Source organism: Brienomyrus brachyistius, unplaced genomic scaffold, assembly GCF_023856365.1.
Source record: "Brienomyrus brachyistius isolate T26 unplaced genomic scaffold, BBRACH_0.4 scaffold54, whole genome shotgun sequence".
NCBI classification, from domain to species: domain Eukaryota; kingdom Metazoa; phylum Chordata; class Actinopteri; order Osteoglossiformes; family Mormyridae; genus Brienomyrus; species Brienomyrus brachyistius.
In genome coordinates, this window is record NW_026042329.1 from 1459205 (window position 1) to 1486000 (window position 26796).

The 26796-nt window shown below is 46.3% G+C and overlaps 2 protein-coding genes across 4 annotated transcripts in view; both read left to right on the plus strand.

The window, feature by feature from the left end:
* Window positions 1–1868: 1868 nt before the first annotated feature.
* On the plus strand, window positions 1869–15093 carry LOC125724037 (zinc transporter ZIP12-like). 2 transcript variants are annotated; one of them, XM_049000952.1, is made up of 13 exons: window positions 1869–2103; window positions 3043–3307; window positions 4836–5123; window positions 5831–6038; window positions 6641–6807; window positions 6891–7065; window positions 7325–7497; window positions 9384–9536; window positions 10913–11020; window positions 12274–12349; window positions 12445–12603; window positions 13526–13713; window positions 14315–15093. In XM_049000952.1, the coding sequence occupies exons 2-13, from the start codon at window positions 3092–3094 to the stop codon at window positions 14441–14443; spliced, it is 2040 nt and encodes a 679-aa protein (XP_048856909.1). In that variant the 5' UTR covers window positions 1869–2103; window positions 3043–3091; the 3' UTR covers window positions 14444–15093. The 2 variants fall into 2 exon arrangements, with proteins under 2 accessions (XP_048856909.1, XP_048856910.1); XM_049000953.1 differs by having other exon boundaries at window positions 6894–7065.
* A 3145-nt stretch (window positions 15094–18238) lies between these two features.
* Window positions 18239–26796, plus strand: part of LOC125724036 (voltage-dependent L-type calcium channel subunit beta-2-like) — a 58875-nt gene continuing 50317 nt past the window's right edge. Inside the window, exons 1-2 of one of the 2 annotated variants that reach the window (XM_049000942.1) lie at window positions 18239–18517; window positions 19599–19691. In XM_049000942.1, coding sequence (XP_048856899.1) covers window positions 18443–18517; window positions 19599–19691 — 168 coding nt within the window. In that variant the 5' untranslated portion in view covers window positions 18239–18442. The remainder of the gene's footprint in view (window positions 18518–19598; window positions 19692–26796) is intronic. The other variant, XM_049000945.1, reaches the window with a different exon arrangement.

The window sequence follows — 26796 nt, forward strand, 5'->3', positions numbered from 1 at the left end:
AGAAATCTCTGAGTTTTCATTGACGGGTCTTGTGGTCTGGACACCACCTCTTAATCTCCTTAAATAGTTATCACAATAAGGGCGTCTTGCAATGTTCTGATTGGTAGACTAGCTCATTAGACAATTTCCATGTTTGCACAGTGGCCTGGACTGACTGTAAGAGAAATATCTATTTGCCATTCCCTGTAGCCTGATAAGTTCACATCAGCCAGTTAAAAATGTTAGTGGAACTAAATTTTACAGAAACTAATTGGTCCTATAATAGTTTTCAAACTTAGTGGAAATGCTAATCTACTTATGAAAAAGTTAGCTTCAATAATTAGGGGTTCGCGGACTAGTAAAACCCTGCCCACTATTGAACTCTAAGATGTTTTAATTATAGCCGACACATGTGAGGCGGTGTGTTCAATGTGGTGCCTTAAAGATTCTCCCATTCTGTGTTTGCTTCCCTCCATTATCCATTTCCTGGACCGCATCCTCCCTCCCTCATGACCTCCGCTGTGATGCTGTACTTCATGACCACAATCCTACATTTCTCGGCTCTGCGATACACTGACAGGAACTCACTATGGATAATGTGAGAGTAACTCACACAATTTGTGCGTGCAGGAATGCGTTCATTATGGTTGAAAGGATGAAAAATTCATAGGCAGTCTAATGATACGTCTCATATTGACAAAATACCAGTAAGTATTTTTTCAGCCTAGTAAAAAGAAAAAACACCACAAATTCCTGCCAAGATTCATCTTCTTGAGCTGGGATTTTTATGTCCCACTGCAACCTTGTACTTCCTAAGTAGTGCATCGTGTATGGATGTGTATTGGCGTATTGGTCATTGTGACCCTGCATTGGACAAGCTGTGATGGGATGGATTGATGGATGCATGGATGGATGGATGGATGGATTTTCTATTGATCACTGGGACCCTGTACTGGATAAGCTGTTATGGATGCTCCACTATTGCACATTGTGTCACTCGCTAATTGCTGGCTATGCTAAAAATCTTACATTTAGGCTTATTAAAAGAACAACTTTTTTTTTATGACATTACAACATATCCACTGGTATAGATCCTCACCGGTGGTGACTGGTAGCTAAAAAAAATTAGGCAATAAGAATACATTTTACAGTATTACAACACAGAATTTTTCCAAAGTGAAGAGAAATGTGTTTTTAGATGGTAATAAAATTATAGTCATGAGATATTTCAAAGTAACTTGTTTCGTAATTTAAAACAGAAGTAGTATGAGCCAGCTGCCTCTGTGGTCCTGCTGCCTCTGTGGTCCTGCTGCCTCTATGGTCCTGCTGCCTCTGACCTGCTCACAGAAGAACTACAGGGAAATACCATTCTCCTGTCCTTAAAACAACAAGAAATAAGTCTGCAGCTTTAGGGTCTGAGTTAGTTCAGAGAATGACAAGAGGAATGGGAGCTTAAAATTCCAATTAAGACCCTGACAGAGGTTTGGACCTGATCTGGTAGCATGGAGTGCCCTGTGGGTTTGGTCAGTCATCGTTCATCATCCTACAGTGAGCAAAATTTGAGATTCTCTCTCTGGTTGGGAAACTTGTCTGTTTAAATATTTACGTAAGTATTTTTATCTTAAGTAGAAATCTCCATATTGTGCTGGGAGAATTTGTAGTTCAGAGGATTCCCTCTTTGGGGTGATGTTTAGGATTGTTCCCCTGTAAGGTGCAGCTACCCCTATGATGGGCAGCGAACGACATTCTCTGTAGCTTGTATTTGTGCCCCTGTGGTGAACAGTTGTCTTAAATTGCCCCCAAAAGTGTCCCCCCCCGCCCCATCAGGAGAGCTGCTGTTTGAAGATAATAAATTTTTGGAGTGCGATTCATTCTCGGGGCACCACCATTGGAGATTTGCCCCCCCCACCAAACAACCAGCCAAGCTCAGAGTCCCCTCATTGTTAAAATGAAAGCGCTCCTCTCCATGGCAACCGAATCCCTATAAGGCTGCTGCCACTAATCCCCCTGTAGCTTGTGCAATTCCTGTTTCTTGATAAGCGGTCTCGCTAGCACGACGGAATTCCAGAACCTTCCGTCAGAGCCACCTCTGTCTCATCACCCCGAGCAGGAAGACGACGGCAGGTGAGGAATTATGATTGATTTTTTTGCTGTGATTTGTTGTGATTCTCTTCCTCCGTGCCAAAGTTCGGGGGGGGGTAGGACGCGCAGGGGCGATTTTGCGGTCGATGTTCAGCATGCGACAGTCCCGTTAAGGGGGGGGGTCGGCGTCAGGCTAGCGTGGGGACCCCATGTGAGGACCAAGGACTGTGCTGCAGATTTTGGGGAGGGGGGGGCAGCGTCTCTCCTCTCGTGCTCGTGGCTCGCCAGCTGGATCTCTGCCTACTCTATGCACCTGCCTCTCCCACCCAAAGACACGGATTCCCGCTTAGCTGGATCTCACTGCGAAGAATTTCGGGTTAAACTTGCTGATCTGGGGCCGATACATGTGCAAAAGTCGAAATTGGAGATTCACCCACGAAAGGGTGCTTTCCTCAGATGTAAGTCATGAATGAACCTTATTAGATGTTAAATGTGTGTATTTTAGACTCGCGTCTATCTCCAGGTTCTGCTTTTTAGACTGCATTTTAATCCGAAGCAAGTCCTGGCTACGCATGCCCTGCTCTTCTCCTGATTTCAGATTCGCGGGTGGGATCGTTCACCCCAGTTAAAGTTTCTCGTACGATCCAACTCTGTGGCATAATGATACCAAACTCCCTCGAGCTAAAACATGCCACTGGAGTGAACCTGGGGCGCTAATTATTTCCCAAGAAAGTGAGTTCTGCCCCATGCTGGCTGAGGTTAACCCTTCTTAATGTGGGGTTAGGGTTTTTAGCAAGCCATTCTCTCTAGGAGGGCACAGATTAGGCTATGAGGTCTCAATGAGACCCCCTGTCGTTGACCAAAGTGAACCGTCTTGAAACCAGTGCTTAAACAATCGCTCTAAAATCCGTAGGCTTTCCCTCTTCTGCTTTTCAATACCCCCAATCCTCTCCTCTCTTCTCTTATATTCTTTCCCCGCAGTCTGCTCAAGGTTGACTCTCCAGACGGGGTGGATAGGGCGCTTGTGAAGATGATTCCCGGGGATAAGATACTGCCCCTGGTGGTTGGTCTGTGCGTGTCGAGCGCAGCCTTGGCAATGGCCTACCAGCGAGACGCCGCCGGGACCTTGGTATGGGATGATCCAACGCAGCTGCGAAGGGACCAGACGGGGGCGCTGGCAGCCAGCCTTTTGCTCGCGGTGCAGTGTCCCAGCCGGATCGGGGGCACCCTCGAGCAGTGTCAGCAGGTCAGGTGGTGGGATTTGGGGGGCACAGGGGTGGGTGGTCATGGGGTTGTCCCGTGGGGTTGCTAAGTTATCTCCCAGTTATGGAATATCTGAACCGGGATGATCTCCAGCCCCAAGCCTTGAGTGTTGGGGGTGGGGTGTGTGTGTGTGGGGGGGGGTTTTCTCAAAGCGATCCATGCTTTGTGAGCAGGGAAGGACATCAGGAATTGACCATGTCCCACAGATTCTCGCACATTCCACCACCATCCTGCAGTATATCTATTGCGTGTCAGTAAAAGTTCCCTTTCTTCTTGTGGAACTCTTGACTCTTGTCAGTCTGCTTTTCAGTATGGGGGAGTAAGGTTCGGGAAATGTGCCGTACACTGCTAGAGAATCGGACACTTAAACCTTATAACAAGCCTTAAGCAAGAGAGGATTGTAATGCCATATAAAACCATAACTTTCATGAAAATCCTGGTTGACTTGATCATTCTCTCTTTCTCAGAGTGTGAGGGATCTGTGGGTCATTCTTTGATCTCATACCTCCAGAGCTGTCGATTTGAGTCTCTCTTTGGCTTACAGTTTCATCCAGATACTTTGGTTTCTTCTCACAATCCAACAACATGCAGGCAGGCTAATTGGTGTCTCTAAATTGCCCTTTGTGTGTAATTATGCACATGTTTTGTGCCCTGTCGTGGACTGGCATCCCATCCGGGGTGTCCCCTGCCTTGTGCTCTCTGCTCACGGGGATTCTGTTCTTGATTATTGCTTATGGGTGGATATGTCTTTAGTGGGTTAACTTTACACTTTTGTCACACGGCAGAAGATTACTGTTAAATAATAAGTAAAGGTTATGGTTGTCATGCCGAAAAGACTTCTCTAAAAGCATTCTAGATCTGTCACTAGAGTATGCTAATTTTTTTGCTCTGTCTGTGTGCTCTCAAACCTGATGCTAATTTACAGGCAGGTCATTTTGGAGGGACGGGGGCAGCAAAAATGTTGACGAAGCAGTTTAAGCTGACGAGAGAGAACAGGAAGTCCTTTTTTCTCACATGAGCCCCTTGTTCCTCTCCTCTGTCAAGCTATTTCCCCCCACCCAGCTTGTCTGAGGAAAACATATGGGGGGCTTTCATCCTGGCTTGGGGCGTCCAGTGAAGCGCCTGCAAGGGCAGCCTTTTAATTCAGGCTCCTCTCTCTGTATCACACGCTCCTAGATATAATTACATAACAGCATTTTCTTTTTCTTCAGCATTTTCCTGAGTTTCCTTTAATAGCTCGTTCTCCTGTACTTAAGCTCACGCTGAACTGTTTGTTATTGACGGTTCCATCTGGTAAGCTGCCACCTAAACAAGGTCTGACTGGTAAGCAGTTTAAATGTTTCCTTGACAACTGCCCAAAAACATGTATTATCCAATCACATGCCCCGCTGGTATTGTTTTGCTCTCACATTGTTTCTGTAGATTCTAGTTGTGTTACGGATTGACATCCAAGGACACCCCTCGCGTCTGGAGTTTTCACGGATTCATGAATCCGTGCCATTTCTCCTCAGTGCCTTGCGACGGACTTGCTGCTGTCGGTGCTGCCGGACCATGGCGGAGAGTACTTGACGGAGGATGATTTCGGTCAGATCTCTACCGTCTTGCTGTACTACGTGGTCAACATGGAGGAACTCTGCGTCGCCAACGTTTCCTCCTCTCCCTGGGACTTTCAGTACTTCCTCTTAGCTGTGACGGGCTTCCACCCCCAGGAGGATGATGAGTACCTCTCCGCCAACGAGACAGAGAGCATCTTGCGACTCATTAGCCGGCACTACCGGGCCAGAGCCCAGCACCCGCGGGTCAGCACTGCGTTGAGCAATCAGACATGCCTAGTAGATCAACATCTTAGTGATTTCAGAGACAAGCAAGTGTACCTGCTTTCAAGACTGAGAGGGTGGCATAGTGACTCCAGGATAGTGGGTTCAACCCCATATAGATTTTGCTTGTTTGAATGGGTTTCTCTTGATACTACAGTTTCCTCCTGCAGTCCGAAAGCCTTGCAGTTTAGTGAATTTTTGTCGCTAAATCGTACATGGTGTAAGTGTGTGTTCCCTGCCTTTTGACCTGTTCTTACAGGCATAGGCTCCAGGCCCACCAAAACCTCTAAAAACAAGGAGGATGGCTGGACAAATGGATGGATAGAACTCTTCTATTCATACTCATAAATACATAGGGAACAAGCCACATATTTCATCAGATAGACACAATGTGATATTTTAATGAATTTCAATGTGTCTTCAGTTAGCTTTTAAATAACTCGTTGCAATCTTGAAATTATTTGCATTTTAAACCACGGAATATTTAAATTGACAATGAAACATTTAAATATATCTCTGGTGAAAGACTGTCTCTGACTCATAAAGCTTGGTTGCGTAATATAAAAAAAAAAAAAAAGCAATTTATTAAAAATGTAAAGAATCCCACGCACACGTCTCCTGGCACATTACTTCATAGCGCCCACTGGTGGAGGTTATCTTCCTTACCATCGTTCGCGTTCTCTTCCCAGTGCGTCGACGCCTTGTCCCTGATGGAGGGGGTGGGTGCGGCTGATGGACGCGGTGCTGCCCCCCAGGCTGTCCCCAGACTGGCGGGGGCCATCATCGGCCACATCCTTCGGGGGCAGTGCTTCAGCTGGAGGAACCTCCCGCCCCCGGGCTTTTTTGTGGGCCGCATTTTCCAGTCCCTGAATAGAACCAGCAACCTGGAAGTCACAGGTGACCCGCATGAAAAATTTAGCCTAGCTTCCCTGCTGGCTCTTCGGTGTCGAAGCCATCTTTATCGTCACTGTGCACAACCACAAAGAAAAGAGGTGGTAGGGTCTCCTAGGGTGAGAAACACACATAGTAATAGTAATAAAATAGCTCAGTCTAATAAATAAAATAACATTTAAAAATAGTACAACGCTTAGTTTCTTGAGTAAGGGATCGTAGGGCAGGGCAGTAGGGCAGGGATCGTGTACAGTACATGATCACACCACAAGAGAAGTACTTTTTTTTTTTTAACCTGCAGCCATTTGGCCTTAATTCTGCATCCCTGACCCATTTGACATCCTAATTCTGGTTGTAGTATCTACTAAGAATATGTAGAGTCTGCAGGAAAACATCATTTGGATTTGGAAAAGGACACTAGGAAAATATGAGGGCTAACGGATCTATTTAATGAACTATTGACCTTATGTTGGGCAATTTTTGGAGTGGTGTAGGTTTATATAGGTGGACGTTTGCCCAGGTTCTTTGTGTTAAACGCCTCTGTAAGACCTGATGCGGCATTGTGCGCTGTGCTAATGTGATGTCACATGCCACCATCTAATCCCCAGACTTGGAGGCTTTGCTGCATCTTCTGGGCATAGGAGTGGGCGGAACTTCCTTGTTGCACAGCAGGGGTAGGCCGAGCACTGGAGACCCCTCCCATGGACTAGTGGGGACCAGCAAATCAGAGAGCTGTCCTCAGGAGTCACATGACCACAACACTGATTGGACAAAGGTGTGTCTAATTGCCCCAATGAGCAAAGCGTGAATTTTTATTTGCATTGAAATGTATCCACACATAATGTGTGCATGTTTTAGCAGGTATGCTTCTCAGCCAGTCAGCTGGTGGAGATCTTCGTGCTGGAGCCCCAGCGTCTGATCTCCAAGGAGCAGTTTGGGAACATCTGCCCAGCCATAATGCAGCAGGTGCTGGACAATGCCTGCAGCTCTGCTGCCCATGCAGGGCACGGCCCAGCTCCGAGCACCATGGAGAGTAAGAATCCTCCTCTTTCTCTCCCTCACATTTCTCATGATTCCCGCCTCCACCTGTGCACAGCTCTGAGGTTTCATACCTGGATCACAGGTAAAAGAAGGCTGGAAAATCAGCAGGGCTTATACCTTTGGGACCGTGACTTGAACAGCCCTGGAGTAGGTGTTGGACACAGGGCCTGGTCACTGTAGGAGGACATGGCGTTCCCCACAGCTAAACCGCTCCACCTCTTTCCATCCCTCTCTCTACCCCCCTCCTGCAGAATACGGCTACAGCACGGCCGCGGTCCTCCTGGTCACCGTCAGCTCCATGCTGGGCACTGCTCTGGTCTTCTTCAACTCTTGCCAGGAGGTCTACGACCTTGTGCTGCAGCTCTTCGTGGGCCTGGCGGTGGGGACGCTTTCCGGAGATGCCCTCCTGCACCTCATCCCGCAGGTAAGAAGGGGAGGAACATGCCGGAACAAAGGAGACTTGTAAGCCTGCCCTCAAATGGAGAGGAAATGTTTGCTCATTTAGCTAATGTAGCTGGCATAGGGCAATCAAAGTAAAAATGAGGTACATGACACCTACCAAGGTACCAAGATAGAGATATTATTTATTTACATTTTACTTTGGTTCAAAGCAATGTACAAGTGAAGCAATTGTCATATTACAAACATTTGGCTTTCAAGGTGTTGATTAGACATGAGTGCGGCTAGAATGAGCTTCCAGTGAGCGCCCAGGTAGAAGTGTAAGCTCACTGGAACTGGAGACGTGCAGTGTCTTCCAAATAAAACAAAGAGCTAATAAGACTATTGTTTACATCAGCAGAAGGTGCAGCCTTAAGAGCATTGGGGGAATATGCAGTGGTGTGGGCTAGTTGAGGTGTTCCTGGAACAGATGACTGGGTCTTGAATTTATTATCTGTTAAATGCTATCGTACGCAACCTCTGCTATCGATGACACTCAAATCTGCAAGGCACACATGGAGACTAATTCAGGTATTTCCAGTTTTGTACACCTCAGTGTTTTCAGTTTTGTTTATAAGATCATTTTAATTAGACAGAAAAAATATTGTTAGTGCCGAGCAGACCGAGGCATAGCGAGAGCAGCGAAGGACGAGGAGATTCGCTTGACAGAACAGAACTTTATTATAGTCCTGAACTGGACTGTAGCAGGCACTCAACGAGCAACTGAATCCACGTCCAACGGAGAAACACAGGTAGATCAGACACGAGACGGTAAAGGTCGCACGTGGTGGGTAATTTATAGAACACTAAAGGCACGTGAGGATCTAACTGGGTTCACGCAAGTCATGGGCAAACACACATGCAACAATAGGGAAATACAATTATACCATAACTACAGTAACTCACGAGGCATCGGTATCCATACATTTGCAGGACCTCTGATAAGCTGCTTAAAGGGGACCTATTATCCTCACTTTCGCTGTTCATAATTTTATTTTGGGGTTCTACTAGAAGAGATTTACATGCTTCAGTGTTCCAAAAACATTATTTTTCTCATACTGTACATTTCTATTCACCCCTCTGTCTGAAAAACTCTGTTAGAGCTTTAAGCCCCATCCCTAGTGAGCCCAGTGTGCTTTGATTGGTTAGCTTGTCCAATTGTCAGGCTTGGCCTATTTGTTCCACCCAGACAGATCCTTGAAAGTAGGCGGCCAATAAGAATTGTGTTACGTAGTGACCTCACCATATCCTGAAAGCAAGGGTTGGAATTCCAACCAGGTGTTCCAACAGATTAGAGAAGACATTGTTAGAGCTATTCCCATTGGCATGTTCTTTGCAGACTGTTTACATGCACATAAAACTATATAATGCACTAAAGGAAATGGAAAAAAAACCCAGAAAAACCATATTAGGGCCCTGTTTGCAGGAAAAAAATATGTAAAATGAGGCATAGATGATGGTTTTAAATGTACATAGACAGGTAAATTTTATACATATGCAGAAACTGGACGAGAAGGACTGGGCTTAGAGGCAGAGCGCTAAGCAATCTCTGTATCAAATGAAAAGTGTAGACTTGAAACGTTAAGCTCTAAGTTGGACCATCAGAAAACAAATTCAATATTTGTTCTTATGCCAACAAGGCTGGTATTTTGTTGACTTTGGATGAAAGCTTACATCAGGAAGACAGCAACGTCCCTGCTGAGGACATTTTGGCCTTGCCTCCATTTCTCATGAGAGCTTATTAACAGCTGATGACTGCCCGCGCCGTCCTGCATCGTATGCAGACTGCTGACGGGAAATCTGACGAGAGGCTTCGGAGTTAGGCTGGACGTTCTCACGGGGACACTGCTTCCTGTTATCCTTTCTCTCAAGATCCTCGGACTCCACGACCACGCCGGCCTGGAGGACAGGCAAGCCGTGGAGGACAAGGGCTACCTGTGGAAGACTTTAGGAATCATAGCAGGCATCTACAGCTTCTTCCTGATTGAGAGGATCTTCTCGCTTATCATGCCAGCACATGGCCAGGTAAGGAGCCTTCATGTAGTGTTGGAAAAATATGTCTGGAAAAGGTTTGTTTGGTCTCTCGAAGGAGGCACCAGACCTCCTAAGGAAAATGTGATTATCTTTGTTGTCATTTGTCATCTTCCTTCCCATTCTGATAGGCTTATCAGATGGGGGGAGGGTCCCCTAGTGGGCTCTGGGTCATAAGCAGCTGCATAGTTCATTTATGCATTGAGCAAACTCTGCACCAGACTGTGGTTGGCCACGGTTTTGTAGTTCAGTTATGCATTGAGCAAACTCTGCACCAGACTGTGGTTGGCCACAGTTTTGTAGTTCAGTTATGCATTGAGCAAACTCTGCACCAGACTGTGGTTGGCCACAGTTTTGTAGTTCAGTTATGATCAACTGCAGAGTAAATTCTCAAGCAAACTGTTGACCACTGTACATGGTTTGAAAATATAAATTATAATCAAGCTTGCCTGTATTTGGTTCCCTTCAGACATATTCCTTCATCTACATTTATATTTCTACACTACATTTGTTGTCTTAGATTACGCCTTTATGAGAGGCAACTGACATATTCTCCGATTAATAGAGGTGGTTATCTTCATATGGTGCTTTTCCACTGCCACCAAGAACCAAGTGAGCTGGAGGTTCTCCACTGCAAAGTTCGCAAGTCGTACCCGAGCCGTAGCCGTGCTGACATGGCTCTGCTTACTCGCAGAAAACGTGACCAACTGAGCTGGCTGCTTCACTACTGCGTGATTGGTTGAGATACACGGACATGCTGATGTTCTGTTGATGGATTCTCTGAAGTATATGTTCTTTATATCATTCATTATTAGTAGTATTGCACTTCGTGATGCATTGATGCATCCCCAAAAATCTGGAACTTGAAAATTTCCAGGCTCCTACGTAAAAAAAGTACCATAGAGCAGCTGGATGGAATGGATTTATGCAAGCGAATGCTAATTCCAGTACCGTTTGTGAACAGTGAATAAGCGTCTCTTCGTTTTTACTTTGGACACTGTCAGAGCGACAGACCCAAACCCAACTACACCTTTACCAAGCTGACCCTTCTGCAGTAGAAACCCGAGGAGAGCTTGAACCATGTTGTAGCTAATCTCTCCTTGCGGTATGGCTCGGGTACGTGTTGGTTCCTGGATACCAGTGGAAAAGCACCAACAGAGAATTTCAGGTAAAGTACCTCACCTGGGATCAAACAGTAGAACCTTCCCAGGATTGAGGCTCACATTTTAAATCTGTGTGCTTAACCACTGCACCACCTACTGTCTTTTTCTGGAGAGACTCGATACAGGGTTCCAGTTTACTGGGATGGGAATCTCAGCTCGTTTCTATGCGGCAAGGACCTAACTTCCAAATCTTCTCCTTCCCGGCAGGGACGCTTGTTTGCTGGCGAGCGTTCGGACCGTTCCCATGATGTCCCACTGGAGATGCATAGGAACGCCCAGCCGCAGATGGGAAAAACCATCTCCACCATGCAGCTGGTGAGGAGCCGTGTTTGGGCAGGCGAGCCAGTATTAGCTGGTCAATCTTTCAGTAGAAGCCTGAAGTCTAGCGTGCAGTACTGTGCTATAGCTATTTGGCATTTTGTTAAGGAAGCTAAGGTTCCAACTCCCAGGGTATGGATCTTCAAATAAACGTACTTGGGGACAGGTGATACGCCTGTTTGCCAGCTGGCTGTGGAGGAGGCTGCGCCTCGTTTAAAAACGTTAACAGCTTCTCGCTGTCTGATAGGAACCAAGATGGCGGAGGTCATCCTGAAAGGATTTCATTAACATTTCATGCTTGCGACATCTGATACGTTTGTACTTGTGTGTGGGGGGAGGATGGCTCTTACAGGCTGGTTCTAAGCCCTCTGTTGCCCAAGTCTGGCCCCTGCAAAAATAACTGGCCTTTGAAGGCCGCCCCAGTCTCAATTCTCGGCAGGTGCCACTGAACAGAAAGTGTTACAACTTGGCCTCACTGCCTACTAGTTATTAGCCTTCATAAAGAAGGTCTGTAGCTAAACTCCCCAACCTGGGCCATCCGTCCATCACACCAGGTCTTCTGGCCCCGGAGACCAAAAGTCCCAACACTGGTGGAAAGAGGCAACCAGGGGGACTTGGGCCGCTGACTGGATGGACGGCTTCAGGATGAGGTGAAACAGAAGGGAGACTATATATGATGGATCTCCAGAGGCTTGTTTCTCCATAAGTCCAACCTAAAGAGGTTTTGTTATTTTTCTCTCCAGGTTTTTCTATTTTTATGTGAAATGCTTTGGGTTGTCTATGTTTGGACGGTTACTTTCCATCCATCCATACATCCATCCATCCATCCATCCATTTTCTGCAACAGAGCAGGGATGCCCAGACCTCCCACTCACCAGCCACCTCCTCCAGCTCCTCCGGGGGGAATTCCAAGGCATTCCCAGGCCAGCCAAGAGATATAATCTCCCCCGCGTGTCCTGGGTTTGCCCTGGGGTCTCCTCCCCATTTGGACATGCCTGAAGCACTTCCCCATGGAGGCATCCAGGAAGCATCCTAGATCGATGCCCGAACCACTTCAGTTGGATTCTTTTGATGCAGAGGAGCAGCGGCTCAAAAGGTCAATTTACAGAAATGAACTGACCTGAAAAGACCTGACAGAAGGATGAACCCGAAGAGCCTTGAAGGGCGTGATTGTCACAGCAAGGGTTTGGGATGCACTTCAGTACGACACTGCTGGCTTTACGCGCTCATGATGTTCTTCCCTATGACAGGGAGCTCTGGAGGACTCCGAGTGTGTCGAGATGCCCCCTGATGCGCCTGAAGCTCGTACCCCCCCCCTGCCAAAGAGTGAGATAATTTACTGAGCGTGCCCACCCACCTCCTGTCCCACGCGAGGCTGTGCACCTGACCCAGCTCTCCTTTATGTCCCCCTTCTTCCCCAGAGCCAGGGATGTCACTGCTGGCGGTGATGGTGATCGTGGGGGACAGCCTGCACAACCTCGCCGACGGCCTGGTCATCGGGGCGGCGTTCTCGTCCTCTGTGGAGATGGGCACGGCCACCACCGTGGCAATACTGTGCCACGAGATCCCGCACGAGATGGGTACAAGCACGGGGGGGGAGCTGGTCCTGCGGGGCCACATCTAGTAGGCACTCTGGTAGAGGATAGGGTGCCGACCCGTCACTGGGCACACTAGGCATTTGAGAGAAAGAAAAAAATCTATCTATCTATCTATCTATCTATCTATCTATCTATCTATCTATCTATCTATCTATCTATCTATCTATCTATCTATCTATCTATCTATCTACCTACCTACCTGTCAGTCTGTCTGTCTGTCTCTGTTTATAAATGTTTACATTGATATATTTATGAATGTATGATATATTTATGAAAGATACATGTCCTGTCTGTGTCAATATATTTTTATTATGTATATATTTATATATTTGATATATACGTACAGTACTGCGCAAAAGTCTTAGGCAGTCTCAGAAAATGATGTTTATACTGGAGTAAAGCTATGACGTGTGTGTCAACGCGGGCCAGCTTCGCCATTTCCAAACCCCCCTAAAGTCACACTGCTATTTGCAGCAACCATCCAATATCTAAATGATTTAGTGGACCACTAAATATCGAAATGTGTTTGACTGGACCACTAGTATGCTGGCTAATCAATACCTCATCAAACTGTTTGGCTAATTAAGTTAATTAAGAGAGCTGGTGATGAAAGGAGGAGAGGAGAGGTTTGGGAACTGAAGCGATGTTCATCTAGCTATCCAGCAAGATATCAGTAACGTTTTGGGGGATAGATGAAATTGTTGTTTATTTTTTTGTGTTACTATTAATTTGCATTCGTTCTAATGTTAAATTGTGTTTTATTCTATGTAAATATGCATCTCCTGTACAGATATATAGCTTTAAACATCATATCCTTGGGCTATCTAAGATTTCTGCACAGTACTGCATGTTTATATTTTGCTCACTGCCTATTCCCCCCCCCGCCCCACCTCCCACGCCCCAGGCGACTTCGCTGTCCTGCTCAGCTCCGGCCTCTCTGTCAAGGTCGCCTTGGTGATGAACTTCCTCAGCGCCCTCACTGCCTTCCTGGGGCTCTACCTGGGCCTCTTCGTCTCCACGGACGCGGCGGTGCAGCACTGGATCTTCTCCGTTACCGCCGGCATCTTCCTCTACCTGTCCCTGGTGGAAATGGTGAGCTCCCCCTGCCCACATGTACCTGGAACCACGTTCCTTTCATAACCGAGCCTGGAGTCTATCTCAGGAAGAACTGGGTGCGAGGCAGGGGGACAGGATTTAGGTGTCAGCAGGTCACCTGGCAGAGGAAAAGAGTGCGGCGTTCGCGTTGGGGGGAACATGCCAGCTACACACACAGGAGCACGAATCAAGCTGTAAAAAAAACTTCCAAAGTAAGGGGTTCAGTTAACCAGCATGTCACTGGCAGACTTTGATTGCTGAATCAAACGTTGGAAGGTAGATGGATAGTTTTTCTTTAGCGGAAGGCACCAAATGCAACTTAAAAATTTGAAGTCAAAAGTGTAGTTCCTGAAAGCTTTTGCAGACATGTCTCCTCCTAGTGCTCTATTATAAATATACTCTTTATTATGGATTTCATACAGCTTTTGTATGAAATACAATAACTTAAGAAATACATAGGAAAATGGATTAACATATGCAATAAAAACTGACCTGTAGGTAGCCTTTACTATCCTCGTTGTTCCACAACCTATGGACATCCCATCCGTCCAATGAGCAGCCGGGGAAATGACAGGCCCCGCCCTTCTCTCCCCTACAGCTCCCAGAGATGAGCCAGGTGAAGACCAAACGTCCCTGGCTGATGTTCCTGCTTCAGAACCTGGGTCTCCTCCTCGGCTGGGCATGTCTCCTACTGGTGGCCATCTTCGAGCACCAGCTGGAGTTCTGAGGGAGCAATCGGTCGCCGTCCCGACGTACAAACTGCACCCCTTCCGGTTATATGGTCCCCTCTCTCACCTCTGCTGCCCGCCATCTTGCTTTGAAGTTAAAAGCACCTTGCTGAATCTGTAGGTGGTACTAGGTGAGAAAAGGCTGAGAAATGGCGACTTTGAGAGCTCGCTGTGACTGGCGCTGATCCGGCGAGCTGCACTGGGAATTTAAATGATATGTGGGTCTGACAAACCCCCCCCAACTGAAGAGAACCACTCACTGCTAGAACGGTAAAGATCTTCTGTCCTTCTAACCACAGTTAGACAGAATTTCTTCATCTCTTCAAACACGTCTCACACTAGTACTATAAACTCCTCCCTCCCCTTGGTCTCCTGACCTGATGGGTTTTTTTTCCCTTGGTGAGTTTCTAAGGGTCTATAAGCTTGGGTTCTCCAGTCTTTCTCCAGGAAGCCACGTTCTGCAGCCTTCATATGGGAAGTGCACCAAATTAACAGCTACCTGCTACCTCTTCCTACTGTGTCTCTATTATGGTTTTCTGTTTTATAGCGTAAAGTACAGGAAAATAGATTCTTTCATAGATCCTTTTGGAATATCTCCATGTACCAGTGTAAGATAATGATTGACAATGAATAAATTTCTCTGTAATAATTCCGAGTTGCTCACTGAATTCTAGAATTGAACAGTTGCTGTCGGTTGGGGTGGGGGGGGGGGGGTTAAACTTGAGATGCTGATTGATCCGGATGGACCTGGATCTTCATAAAGCGAGGAGCATGTTTTCCGGTGTTCCCATCACCTTCAGCTGGCCCGGGTCGTGGGGCATGGAATCAATGAGACCACTGAGAGATGACCCCCCCCCCAGCCTGCCATCAGCAGCAGTGTTTAGGACCACTCAAACCATACATTTGCGTGCCCCCCCCAGGCCACAAAACAGTTACTACACTAGGGGGCTTGGGGCCAAAGTGGATTTTTGACTGGGGAAAGAGCAAACTGACTCCCACTTGCCATCATCCGTTTCCTTCTAAAGTACGTATGCAGGTCTTTGCATGCGAATGCGAGGGGGACGGAACCCATGAAGGGGTGTAGGGAAGCCAGAAGCATCGAGCGGCTTTTCTTCCCCACCGTAAAAAAACCTCCTGAACACACAATACTGTACATGTAATAAACTAAGTGGCAACTACTGCCTCCTGGGCTGTGGGTTCGAATACCTGCCTCCTCTGTGTGTGTGCATGTTCTTACTTTGTCGTTCACATTTCCTGCTGCAGTCCAAAGACCTACAGTCAGACTAATTGCCCATAGAGTGTGTGTGTGTGTGTGTGGGGGGGGGACTTTTATTTTCAGTCCTCACAAGTCGAAATTCAGTTTTATAAAAACTGTGATTGCAATAAAAAAACTAAAATAGCCAGAAGTCTAGTATTTTGTTTGGTTACTTATGGTTAAGGTTAGAGCTGGGTAGGGATTAAGGTGGGGTTAAGGATTAGGGGTTAGGATTATGCCCTGTAATGAACTGGCCTCTTGTCCAGGGTGTGCTCCTGCCCTGCACTGCTTGGGATAGGTGACCCTGCTCAGGATTAAGTGATTCATGGATGGATGGATGGTTGGATTATACTAACACTGTCTCTGTTGCACAAATTCTGTTATGCACAGAGTTTATAAAAGGTGTCATTCAACATGCAGGGCAGACACTACAATACAAACATTTACTTTGTGAGTCTGAGTTTGACTAAGTGGCACCATGATTATATTAAATTGTCCTGAATATTTCTTCTATACACCCATTTCAGGTCAAGCAAGCATACTTTAGGTCTCCCTTAAAAATGTTAGTTTTGTGAATTATTAATTCAGCTCAGTATTATAAATATGATTTAGAATAAGATACACAAAGAATGGTTTGTTTAGAGATTTGTCAGCCTGCCCTATAAACACACAACTTTAATTAACCTTTTCAGGTCGTGTTGTAACAATGTGAGGAAGTTGATTGCAAGCTTTTCTGCTTAAATAGAATTTTTCAGGAAACCATTTGGATTTGGGGGGGGGGGGGGGGTGGTGTGTGTTCGGGAATTACGCTTTCATGGATGTTGGGGGTGAGGTTGTTTTCAAACTCCCAACGCTGACAGGACAAGGAAGGAAGCCATTGTTATCTCTGCCATGGTCGTGTTTGTTGATAGTGATGGTCGTGAACTCACTCGATCAGCAAAATCATTTTGGGGACCTTTGGAGCAAAGATTGCGAGCTCCGCTCCGACATTTCCGAAAACTGGAAGTCCAGTTTTCCCCATTGCGGAAAAGAGTGAATCCTGCCAGATTTTAAAACAGATATGCGCCTACAGCCAACGGGTTGCTGCGCATAATCAGAAATTGCTAATATCCCGGCATCGCCGGCATGTACTGAACAAGCAATTTACAGCGCGATGCTCCCTCAAGAAATTCCACGTCGAAGCAAATAAGAAAAAAAGGTTGATACGTGTGTGCGTGTCTCAGCAAAAACTCGTCACACTTAAATAGGATAGTAATGGGTATGCTCTAATACTCTTGCTTTTGCAGTTGTTATTTAATTAAATGTAATTAATAGCATTAAGGATTAAATTAAAATATTTTACATGGTTGCTGTGCAGTTAAATTCGGGCCTGTGTCTTAATTAACTATGCAATCATGCCTTTCATAAACAACCAAATCGACGGGCGAATAAATGAAAAAGTTATAATTGTGTTTAAAAAGAAAAGCAAATGGTAGAAAACTAAAGCCGATTCGTGTGACTTGAGGTCACATTTAACACAACAAAGGCAATACGTGTCACTTGTTGAAATTCCCACATTGGCCACTAGATGGCATAAACAGATCGCATTTTACGATGGGGCTTCCAGCGACGTGTATGTGGCGTGCGTCATCTGCCCCTGTACTTTGTGGTAAAACAAAATCAAACAGTTATTTATGATCCGTTTAATGTATTTCCAGTTCACGTTATATCCACGCAATCACGCCTATAAATGCTATGCAAAACGTTCTGGTTTTGTATTATACGTTATTCCTTCGGTTGCTAATATAGTGCTCTACCGAAATAAGCGCAGAAAATCTGCAAGTTAACAACAATCGGAGGATTAGTAATAAAGCCTGGTACTGAGCTTGGCTTTGGGGAATTGAAAGTTTGCAGTTTAAGTACTAAGTTGGGGCTTTCTTTTGAAAAAAATATTCTGCCGAAATAAATAATTAATGTAAAAAAATAGCTTCTAAATATATTATAACCAATGCAACAAACGCTACCTTCTCTTTTGCGATTGCATAGTACAGACAGGGGTTGCGCCATCTCCGAGCTAAAGTATTCCTTTAAAAAACAGCAAAGAGTATCTGATGCAAAAAAGCCCGCTGAATGACATACATTAAAGGCGCTCAAAATAGTTCCTCCGTGCATGGGAATTGTGGGAGCGGGGGACTGCGAGAATGTCAAGACTAAACTAAAAGAGCCATGCCATATATGAGCAGGGCGTGATGCCTAACAGCCTGCACACGTCCTGTCCCTATGGAAAACCCACATCCCTGCAAAATGTCAAAAACTGTCCCGTTAAATGCGTGGGCTGAGTGCCGCAATGGGCTGCATTAAAGCAGATTATGCCCGGGGTTCTGATTGCATCTTGGGGCAGCAGGCGCGTCCCAAGTTTACTCGGTAGTTGGGTCTCGGAGAGATGAGTTTATGATAAAGACCGTGTGGATGGAGGATGCCAAGAATCCACTTGTCTTAGCGAAATTTGCCCCTCCTTCTGCCGTCTTCCCGGCTGAGATGTGACTCAAACTTGTGGAGCGAGTCTCCAGACTTACGGAATTAAAATCACATCCACCTCACACCTCTAGGATTACGGACTTCAGAACCCCTCCGGCCCAAACCTCCGGAACCTGAACTTTGCCTTTTCGTCATTTGAATGCACCTCACACATTGAGTTCTTGAAATTTAGCCTTCTATGTTACAAATTTGAGGTCTAAAAAATTTCGACAAATAAATCTGTCAAATGGTCCAGAACAGCATGTTGAAGATACCTTCCGCTTCCCAAGAACTTCACCTGGACTACGCTGAAAACCCCGTAGTAAGTACACACTTATTCATTTCTCTTGGTTTTTTCCTGATTCTTTTGTTGTTTTATTTTAAAATAGGCATTTCCGTTTGATATGTGGCTGAGAAAGGTTGCTTAATGACCACGGATAAAAAAAAATTTAGAGAAAACTTTTGCAACGTGGCCAACGAAGCGCACAATCTCCGTTTGGTTAAATGGACACCTGTTTAGACGCCGGTAGGGCGCATGGACTCCCGATTAAAATGTATTTTGACATAATTTCACAGAATCATGTAAATTTGATCTTATCCACACGATGTGAATATCTGATTACCAGTTTCTTTTTTAATAATTTGGAAAGATTAAGCTCATCACCCAGCTACCCAGAAGCCGTAGTAAAAGTCCAGATTTCATATTTCTGAGGTTTTATGTGAGATCAGATGATGGTTAATGAGCCGATTTGAAGTGAGATCCGTTTTAGGAGCGAAATGCCGTGGATGTGAAACAGCCCGATGCTCAGAACTTAACAAATGTACCAATGAATTTGACTACTACTTACTGCTTCACATTTAGTGTTATAATACCGTCCTTTGCGGGAACGGACCAAATGCGAAGGATCAGGTTCAGTCTGAGGACCATTTGTAGGTTCACTCAGGGACAGGAACTTAAATGAACCCCAATCCATGTGTCATTGACCGCTGCAACGCACTTCTACCTTGATTCCGTGAGGTGTAGTGATAGTGCGGTTGCCACCAGTCCCTTATAATACGGTATCGTCCCGTATTAAGTGGAACGCAGCAGTTTATTTTCCAACATGGGGCGATCCAATATTATAAGGGACGGGTGACAACCGTACTATCACTGGTGGATATACGCAGGTATACGGCTTATTCCCACTTCTAAAAATTGATTTACTTTAAATCCACCTAAAAATTGTCAGAGAAGTAGTATGTATACGCAGTTATATAGTACAACAGTGCACAGATATCCCTAGACGCCGTTACACCACTGGCACAAGTCCCATCATTATGGATAGGAGAGATTTTGTTAATTAAACAAATTAAACGTTTAATTTAACGTCTTAACTCTCGTATGTACTGTATTGTTGGAACAGTCCCACGGGAAAGGAGGCAGGAGAATAGGCCGATTCAAAGGCTCCGAGTGCAGCACGTCCTCCGACACGACCTCCAACAGCTTCATCCGGCAGGTAAGGCGGCCGCTTCGGCATCTGAACGGGCACCGGGGGGCGGGGTCCTGGCAGCTTGCTTATGGCATCTCATTGGACACGGCAATTACACGACTGGGTTCTGATTGGTAAACTAGAGGCACCATAATCTATAACACTTCATCGTCCTCCGGTTTGAAAAAAAGTGTTCAGTGGTAATCTTTAAATTTTATGCTGAGCAAATAAATTAGCATGATCCATGATAACTTAGCACCTGTTGGCTATGGGTTTGAATCTCTATCCCAGCTCTGTGTGTGTTAAGTTTGGTGTGTTGTACACGTGTGTGCACGGCTGTCCTCACAGAACTTTCCTCCTGCCAGTGAGTGAGTGCCCAGTCATTGGCTACCATTTCCCCACCTTGTTCCTTGTGCATTCTGGGATAGGCTCCAGGCTCAACGTGATCCTGTACTGGATAAGCACTTATGGAAGATGGATGCCAATAAATTTGTCCAAAACATCCAAGTGATACTTATGATTTAGCCTGTTAATGAAGCTGGATGGGTCACTAATTTACTTTTCATTACCTTAAATCTTGTTCTCTAGTGAGTAGGTACCATCCTCAGCTAATTAATCCTGTATTGCTAGAATCTAAGAATTCTTGGAGCTGTGTGATCCGAGACTGGGTCCCAAAGCTCAGTTATTCCCCTCCCTGCTTCTCTGGAGGTTTGGCAGAAGAGCAGGGTAAATGGAAAGCTGCCCCCCAGGCGTGGTGGGAAGGGCCGGGAGTGTGTGTGTGTGTGTGGGTTCGTGTGTTTGATCATTTAACGTGAGCGATAGTGGATGAAAGCGTTTGGCACCAGAGGTGTTATGAAACAGACTACAGGAATGGTTGGGGGGCGGGGGGGGAGGGGGGGGGTGCTTACGCCCCCATAAGATGTCTGGTCTTTGTTGAGGTAGGTGGATCGGGGGGGGGGGGGGTGTAGGTGGTGACATATTTCTGCCTTTTTTGGACGGGGATGCTAAGGTCTTGTTCTGGGGGGAATGTGGGGTGTTTTGTTTTTTGTCGGGGGGGGGGGGGGGAGGTATATGCACCCATAGTGGTTATAAGGACAAATGAAGTAGAGAGGAGATGCACAGTCTGTATCGGGGAGGGTTGCAGAGTCAGAGTCACCTTGCTGCGCTCTCCTTCACACACACACGCACGCACACACACACACATGTAGGTTATTCCTATCCTTATGGGGCCCGCTCATTCACCTCTATGGGAAAAATGCTAATACTAACTATGACAACCTTAACCCCCACCCTGCCCTAACCATAACCATAAGTAACCAAGCAAAATACAAGAGTTTTTAAATTTTTAGTTTTTTCATAGCACTCACTGATTCTTATAAAATAGAGTTTCCCTTATGGGGACCAGGAGGGAAAAAAATGGATATTTATCACGTTATGAGGACATTGTGTCCCCATAAGGATAGGTATACCTGCTCACACACACACACACACACACACACACACTTCATGTATTCATATTTTAGGGGGACTCTCCATTCATTTCTATGGGAAAAACCCCATTAATGCCAACCTTAACCCCCACCCAGCCCTAACTTTATCCATAAGTAACCAAACAAAATACATGACTTTCGGCATTTTTAGTTTTTTTAGTGACTGATTGCAGTCACAGATTTTTTAAAATCAAGTTTCCCCTTGTGGGGACCGGAAAAATACTCCCAACAACATCAAAACAACAGGTTTTTAATCGCATTGTGAGGACCAAATGTCCCCACAATGTCATATATACATGACCCACACACACATCCACACACACCTGAATGTATTTGTCTTCTGGGTGATGCTCTCCATGGCCTGGAGGAGATGAATCTGGACCCGGTAGAGCAATGCCATGTAAATGGGTGCCAATGGGGTGGGGGGGGGGGGGTCAAAATGGGGGTAGCGGCACACAGGTATCTCATCATTCCCCAGCATTGTGTGTGATCAATCAGTCAGAGAATCAAGATATAAAATGGGGGAAAATTACGGACGATTTCTCTAGGAGATGTTTAAACACAAGCAAACTGACTTTCCTGAAAAAATGGGGAGAATGTGTGTGCCTGGGCAGGGGGGGGGACTTCTCATCCAGGCCCCCAGAGCAGACAGTTAGCGTGTCTCCTTTTAGCCATCTCCGGATGGGGCCCAGGGGAGTGGCCGGGTGCCCGCTGTTTCTCCTGTTGCCATGAGATGGCATAAATACCCCCCCCTCCTGCCCCCGGCACCCTGGGCGTCCAGCACTCTGTACAGACCCCACTCCCGTTTGCGGGCTGGGTAGCTGCCCTTGTACGTGAGTGTGTGTGAGCTGTAGGACGGAGGTTTGCCCTTCTCTCCCGGCTGAGTGGAGCAGGACGCCTCCATCAGGAATGCCGCCGGCTCCTCTGGCTCCTGTTTACATTCCCAGTCGCGGGCTGCTCTGAGCGATTTACAGCCCCTGCTACGCTCCCCTTTAATCGGATAATGGACCGGCCCGTCCGCCCTGCCGATCCATCTCTCCGTAGGTCCCGGTCGACCATTAAGGAGAGATGGATGAATGTTCACTCACGGTTAAATCACAGCTTTAAAATAACTCCCCCTGAACCTCTCCTCCTGGATTGACGATCAAGGAACTTTTAACCAAAACAGTTGATACCAAATCAGATCTGGGGGGGATGGTTCAGTGCCCAGGGTTGGCTTTTTTTATTCTGGGTGAATAGTGATGGCTCCATTGTAGGTGACCATTACCTAGAAAGAGATATTTACTGTTCTCTTCTGAAGGGTTTTAGCTATTTAGGTGTTTGACGAGGAGTTTGTCACAAAGGCTTTTTAATTAAATGTGTGGTCTGAGGGGGAGGGTGCAATAATTACCTTTGTTTTTCTGACACTTGTGGTGATTATTCACTATCCGAAACGCTCCTTTTTTCATAATAACGTGATCAGTCTTGCACTGCTCGATCCTTACGGAGGACCGTACACACCCGTGAGTGTGCCGGGAAGGCAGGAAGGACATACCTGTCGTTCCTTCGATGAGCAGATGTTTGAAAAGCCAGGCCGTTCTGCTTCTGATCACGGTGAGGAACTGGCCAATCAGAGGCCTGCATGGAGTATTCAGCCAATGGCTGCTTTTGAAGGCCTTTGGATCAATTCCTCAGGACCCCATACGTTGCAGTGGGGTAAGCCCACCCCGTTATCGGTCCTGGGGAGTGAAGGTGGGCTTGCCTATGATTTTTGATAAGGATTTGGTGTGTGTGCGGGTGTGGGGCAGGCTGCTAGCCAGCTGCTGCCTAAGATGATGTTTAGCCACAGGTCACAAGTCAACGGAGAAGCTTAACTGCATATGTTGCAAAAAAGATATTCTTGGTCATGCTTCATCCCGTCATCTCCGGGTGCAATGGGATATTCTCCAGGTTTTCCAGATTGAAAATTTATTAGATTACCCTTTTATGCATTGCAAAAGGTCCCCGATCGATTTCCGAAAGTGCTGAGGACATTTACGAATAGAGATGGCAGAAATCCTAAATGTATGTCAATAGTCTTACTTGTCTGTATGAGACGGATTGTGCAGTTCAGATTGTGCAAATCAGGTTAAATCAGGTTGTCATCAGCAGCTGAGTGCAGTCACTGTCAGAGTCCTGCCTGACAGACTCTGCCTGGGAACTGCATACTTTCAGTTACTGCCCGAGTACTGGGCTGGTGTGAGTTGCTAAATCTGTCCTGCTTTGGTGTGAGACACTACCTGAATACTGCGCTGACATGAGTCACTGCCGAAGTATTGTGTCGGTGTATGTCACTACCAGAGTACTGCATGCCAGATACTGCCTGAGTAGTGCATTGGTGTTAGTCACTGGCTGTTTACTGCAACCTTCAATAACAATCTGAGTACAGTGAGTCACTGAGTGAGTCTGGTTTGTGTGAGTCCCTGCCTGCTTGCAGTGCATTCTCAGTGCTTGGTTGAATTTAATGGCACCTAGTGGGTCTCAGTTTCTCATTACAATTTTTCTAAGCCAGTCCGATGCCATACCTATGGAACACAGGCAGAGATACCCACAAGCCCCTGGGTGCTGCATCGGTGCAACTACAGGTCAAGACTTACTGTCCGTGAGTTAGCAGTAACAGGCATTGTGATGTCATTTCCTCTACACGTGATGTCATTTCTTCAGCAAGATGAGATTGTGTCTTACCCATTAGGTATAGGGGGGATGTGGCTATATAGGGGGGATACACCTTCCCCTGAAGCCCCCCTCCCCCCTGTTTCGTAGTACATTTTGAATTTTATGAAGCAGCCACTTTGAGCAAATATTGACCCCTCAGTGACCTAATCAATATGCTCACCACCCAGCAGAGGTAGTGATGAGGTCGCCCCCTTTATTTCCGGAAGAGGGGTCATTCTGTAATTATCATCACACTGCTTATATAACAGTCAGTCTGTTCTGATTTGATGATACAAGACTGTAATGTTCCGTCGCAGCCTAGTGACGGTCACCATAGGGACTATACCGTTGCCATAGCAGCAGGTGGTCACACGGTGTGCTGGCCACATCTCACATAACACGTCCCTCATGGAGTTGGAGAGCTTGTCGCACAGAGCTCGTCGCACACAGGTGTACCCCACGCGTTCCTGACCCAATCATGGGTAAATCGCTGACGTTCAAACGTCGAGTATCATCCTTCGGAAGATCACACTTTATAAACCAGGCAGAAAGCTAACTAACATTTGTACTCTGTTCCGAAAGGCGGTAAGGTGAAAACTCACTTCCTGCTGGGATGAGCAGCTTCTCGGGAAATACTCAAAGTATCACCCCTCCGCGCCAGGATGATTATTATAGGTTATGGCCTTCAAAATATGGTGTTGAGATGGTATACCAGACCTGTTTCTCCCAAGACAAGATCAAAATCTTTGACTCAAACCGATTGATGTAAACATTTTGCTTAATTTCCCTCAATGAACTGCAGAACGTGACCCAAGAAACATGCCTGCACGTCCTGTCAAGCACCTAGGTGATCTTTGTAGAAAATCTAAAGTTTGGGAAAACGATGATGAAGGAGATGATCAGCAGAGAGAGAGAAAGCTGGGGTGTGATTTAAAGGTGGAATTTGACTCTTTTTGAGAATAACACACATGAGTATCAGTGTATGGAGTTTGGAGCTGTGTGTGGTTTGTTCCTTTTTGATATTTGCTGAAGTGTTCATGACTAAAATATTAGTAATGTTTTACCAGAAGCCTGTGGGGGGGGGGGATGAAAACCAAATTTTGTGTATTTTTCTTGGATGGGTCCAGGGTGCTGGGGGGTGGGGGGTAGCAGTGGAGACCAAAGACAGGAAAGCCACGTCAGCAGGATGGTGACGTATAGATATTTTTGGTGCGGGGCGGGGGGAGGGACTTAGAGCATGAATGGTAGTAGTGAGTCCTTCGTACCTTGAAGGAGTAGGGGCTGTGACTCAAACCCCCCCCCACCCTTTTTCTTAACCCAGCCCAGTCTGAACGCTAATCTGAACGCTACTGGAGTCCGCCATACGCTGCTTCTCTCCAAGTCCTCGTTAAATGTTCTCCAGCTGGACAGGGGCCTGATTTCTATGCAAATATATGTAGATGATATGTAAATGAGTTCCTAAGGACCGTCTGTGGTAGACATTAGATCTCCACCCTGGAAATAGATGTTTTGATCCTGAGCTAAATTTAAACAGTGTTATTCATAATGTGTTGGTGGTGTGTGGATCGGCGTGTGCGGGTGTGTTTACACGTGTTTCGCCTATTCACTCGTCATGACACCCATTGATTGTGGAATTAGTCGAAGGATGGGTTACGTCACGCTCTGATTGGATGGGACAGTGTGTCACATGACACGAGCAGTAACTGGGTAGAGTTTACCCATGTTGCTCACATTTCTGTTTTCGGATATGAGGAGAGGGAAAAATTAATTGTTTGATTTACTTGCCGGAAACTCTAACATAGGCTGGCTCGCTTTCAAGGAGGTCTTAAACTCTCACATTTCTCCAGAAGTATCCGGTACGGCCCCTCCAAGACGATGGTCCCCCTCGAGATTAGTTGGTCAGGTGGGCGGGGGGCTGGCTTATGTAAGAGAGGGCGTCTGGGGAGGTGGTATGGCCATCTATCAGATCTGGCTATGGGGGATGGCTTATGTAACGAACAAGGAGGGCAACACTTTCTCTCCTGGGCTGGAGAACCAGGAAAGAGCCCTGCAAACCATCCATGTTGTCTATAAATCTGACTGCAGCGTTTTGGAGGGAAAATCATGATTTTGCCATAGAAAAAAGGCGCTGCTGTTTATGGGCGCTGTGATTGGCCGCAAGCCTTTTCTCAAGTTGTTTTAACGCTCGTGAAAAACTTGTGAATCGTACCGGCTGCATGGTGCAGTAGGAGTCCGTGGGTGTGGGAGGTGTGTTGGGTAAAAGCGAAATGTGCTGCCAGCAAGTGTGAGCCAGTGTGCCACCTAGTGGCAGGCAGCAGTAGCGACAGGAAATCAGCTGTGAATTGGGGTTTGTTTTTATTGTGTCAAAACTAAATCGAAACTGTGGACGTATTATTAATCAGGTTCTTTCACATGCTTATTTGCGTCTTTTTTGTGTAGCTTCTCTCCCATACATAAAAGTAGCCTGGTTTCCTTCTGCAGTTCGAAGACTGTGGATGGGTGTCCCCAAACAGGTCCATGTATGTCCTGTGATGGGCTTGGATCTCATCCAGGGTATCCTGTAGATCCTCAGGTGGAATTCATGCTCACCCTGACCATGTGCTCTGTTGATCTTTTGTGGGCTGTTGTTCGTATTTGTGTATTGTACCATTCTGCTTCAAGTTTCCACAAGGACACTGGTGTTGTACCTTAGAGTGTGATGTTTCACCCAGGATTATTCAGCAAAAGTCCCCCAGATGTTAAAATAAATTAAATATAGTCTACTGATTGGCTGAAGAGAGTTAAAACAGGTGTAACGGGTTGACAGCTGAAAGTCCTGAGTCGTGCTGCCGGGGAGCATGAAATGTCTTGGAAAATCACTCTGGGATCTGGAGAAGGATCCATGTAGGAGTTCTGAATTATGGACAGTCCGGAGGAATCCCCAGTAAGGCAGCGGGCGTGGTCTTCTCAGAATGGGTTCTTTTCCAGGG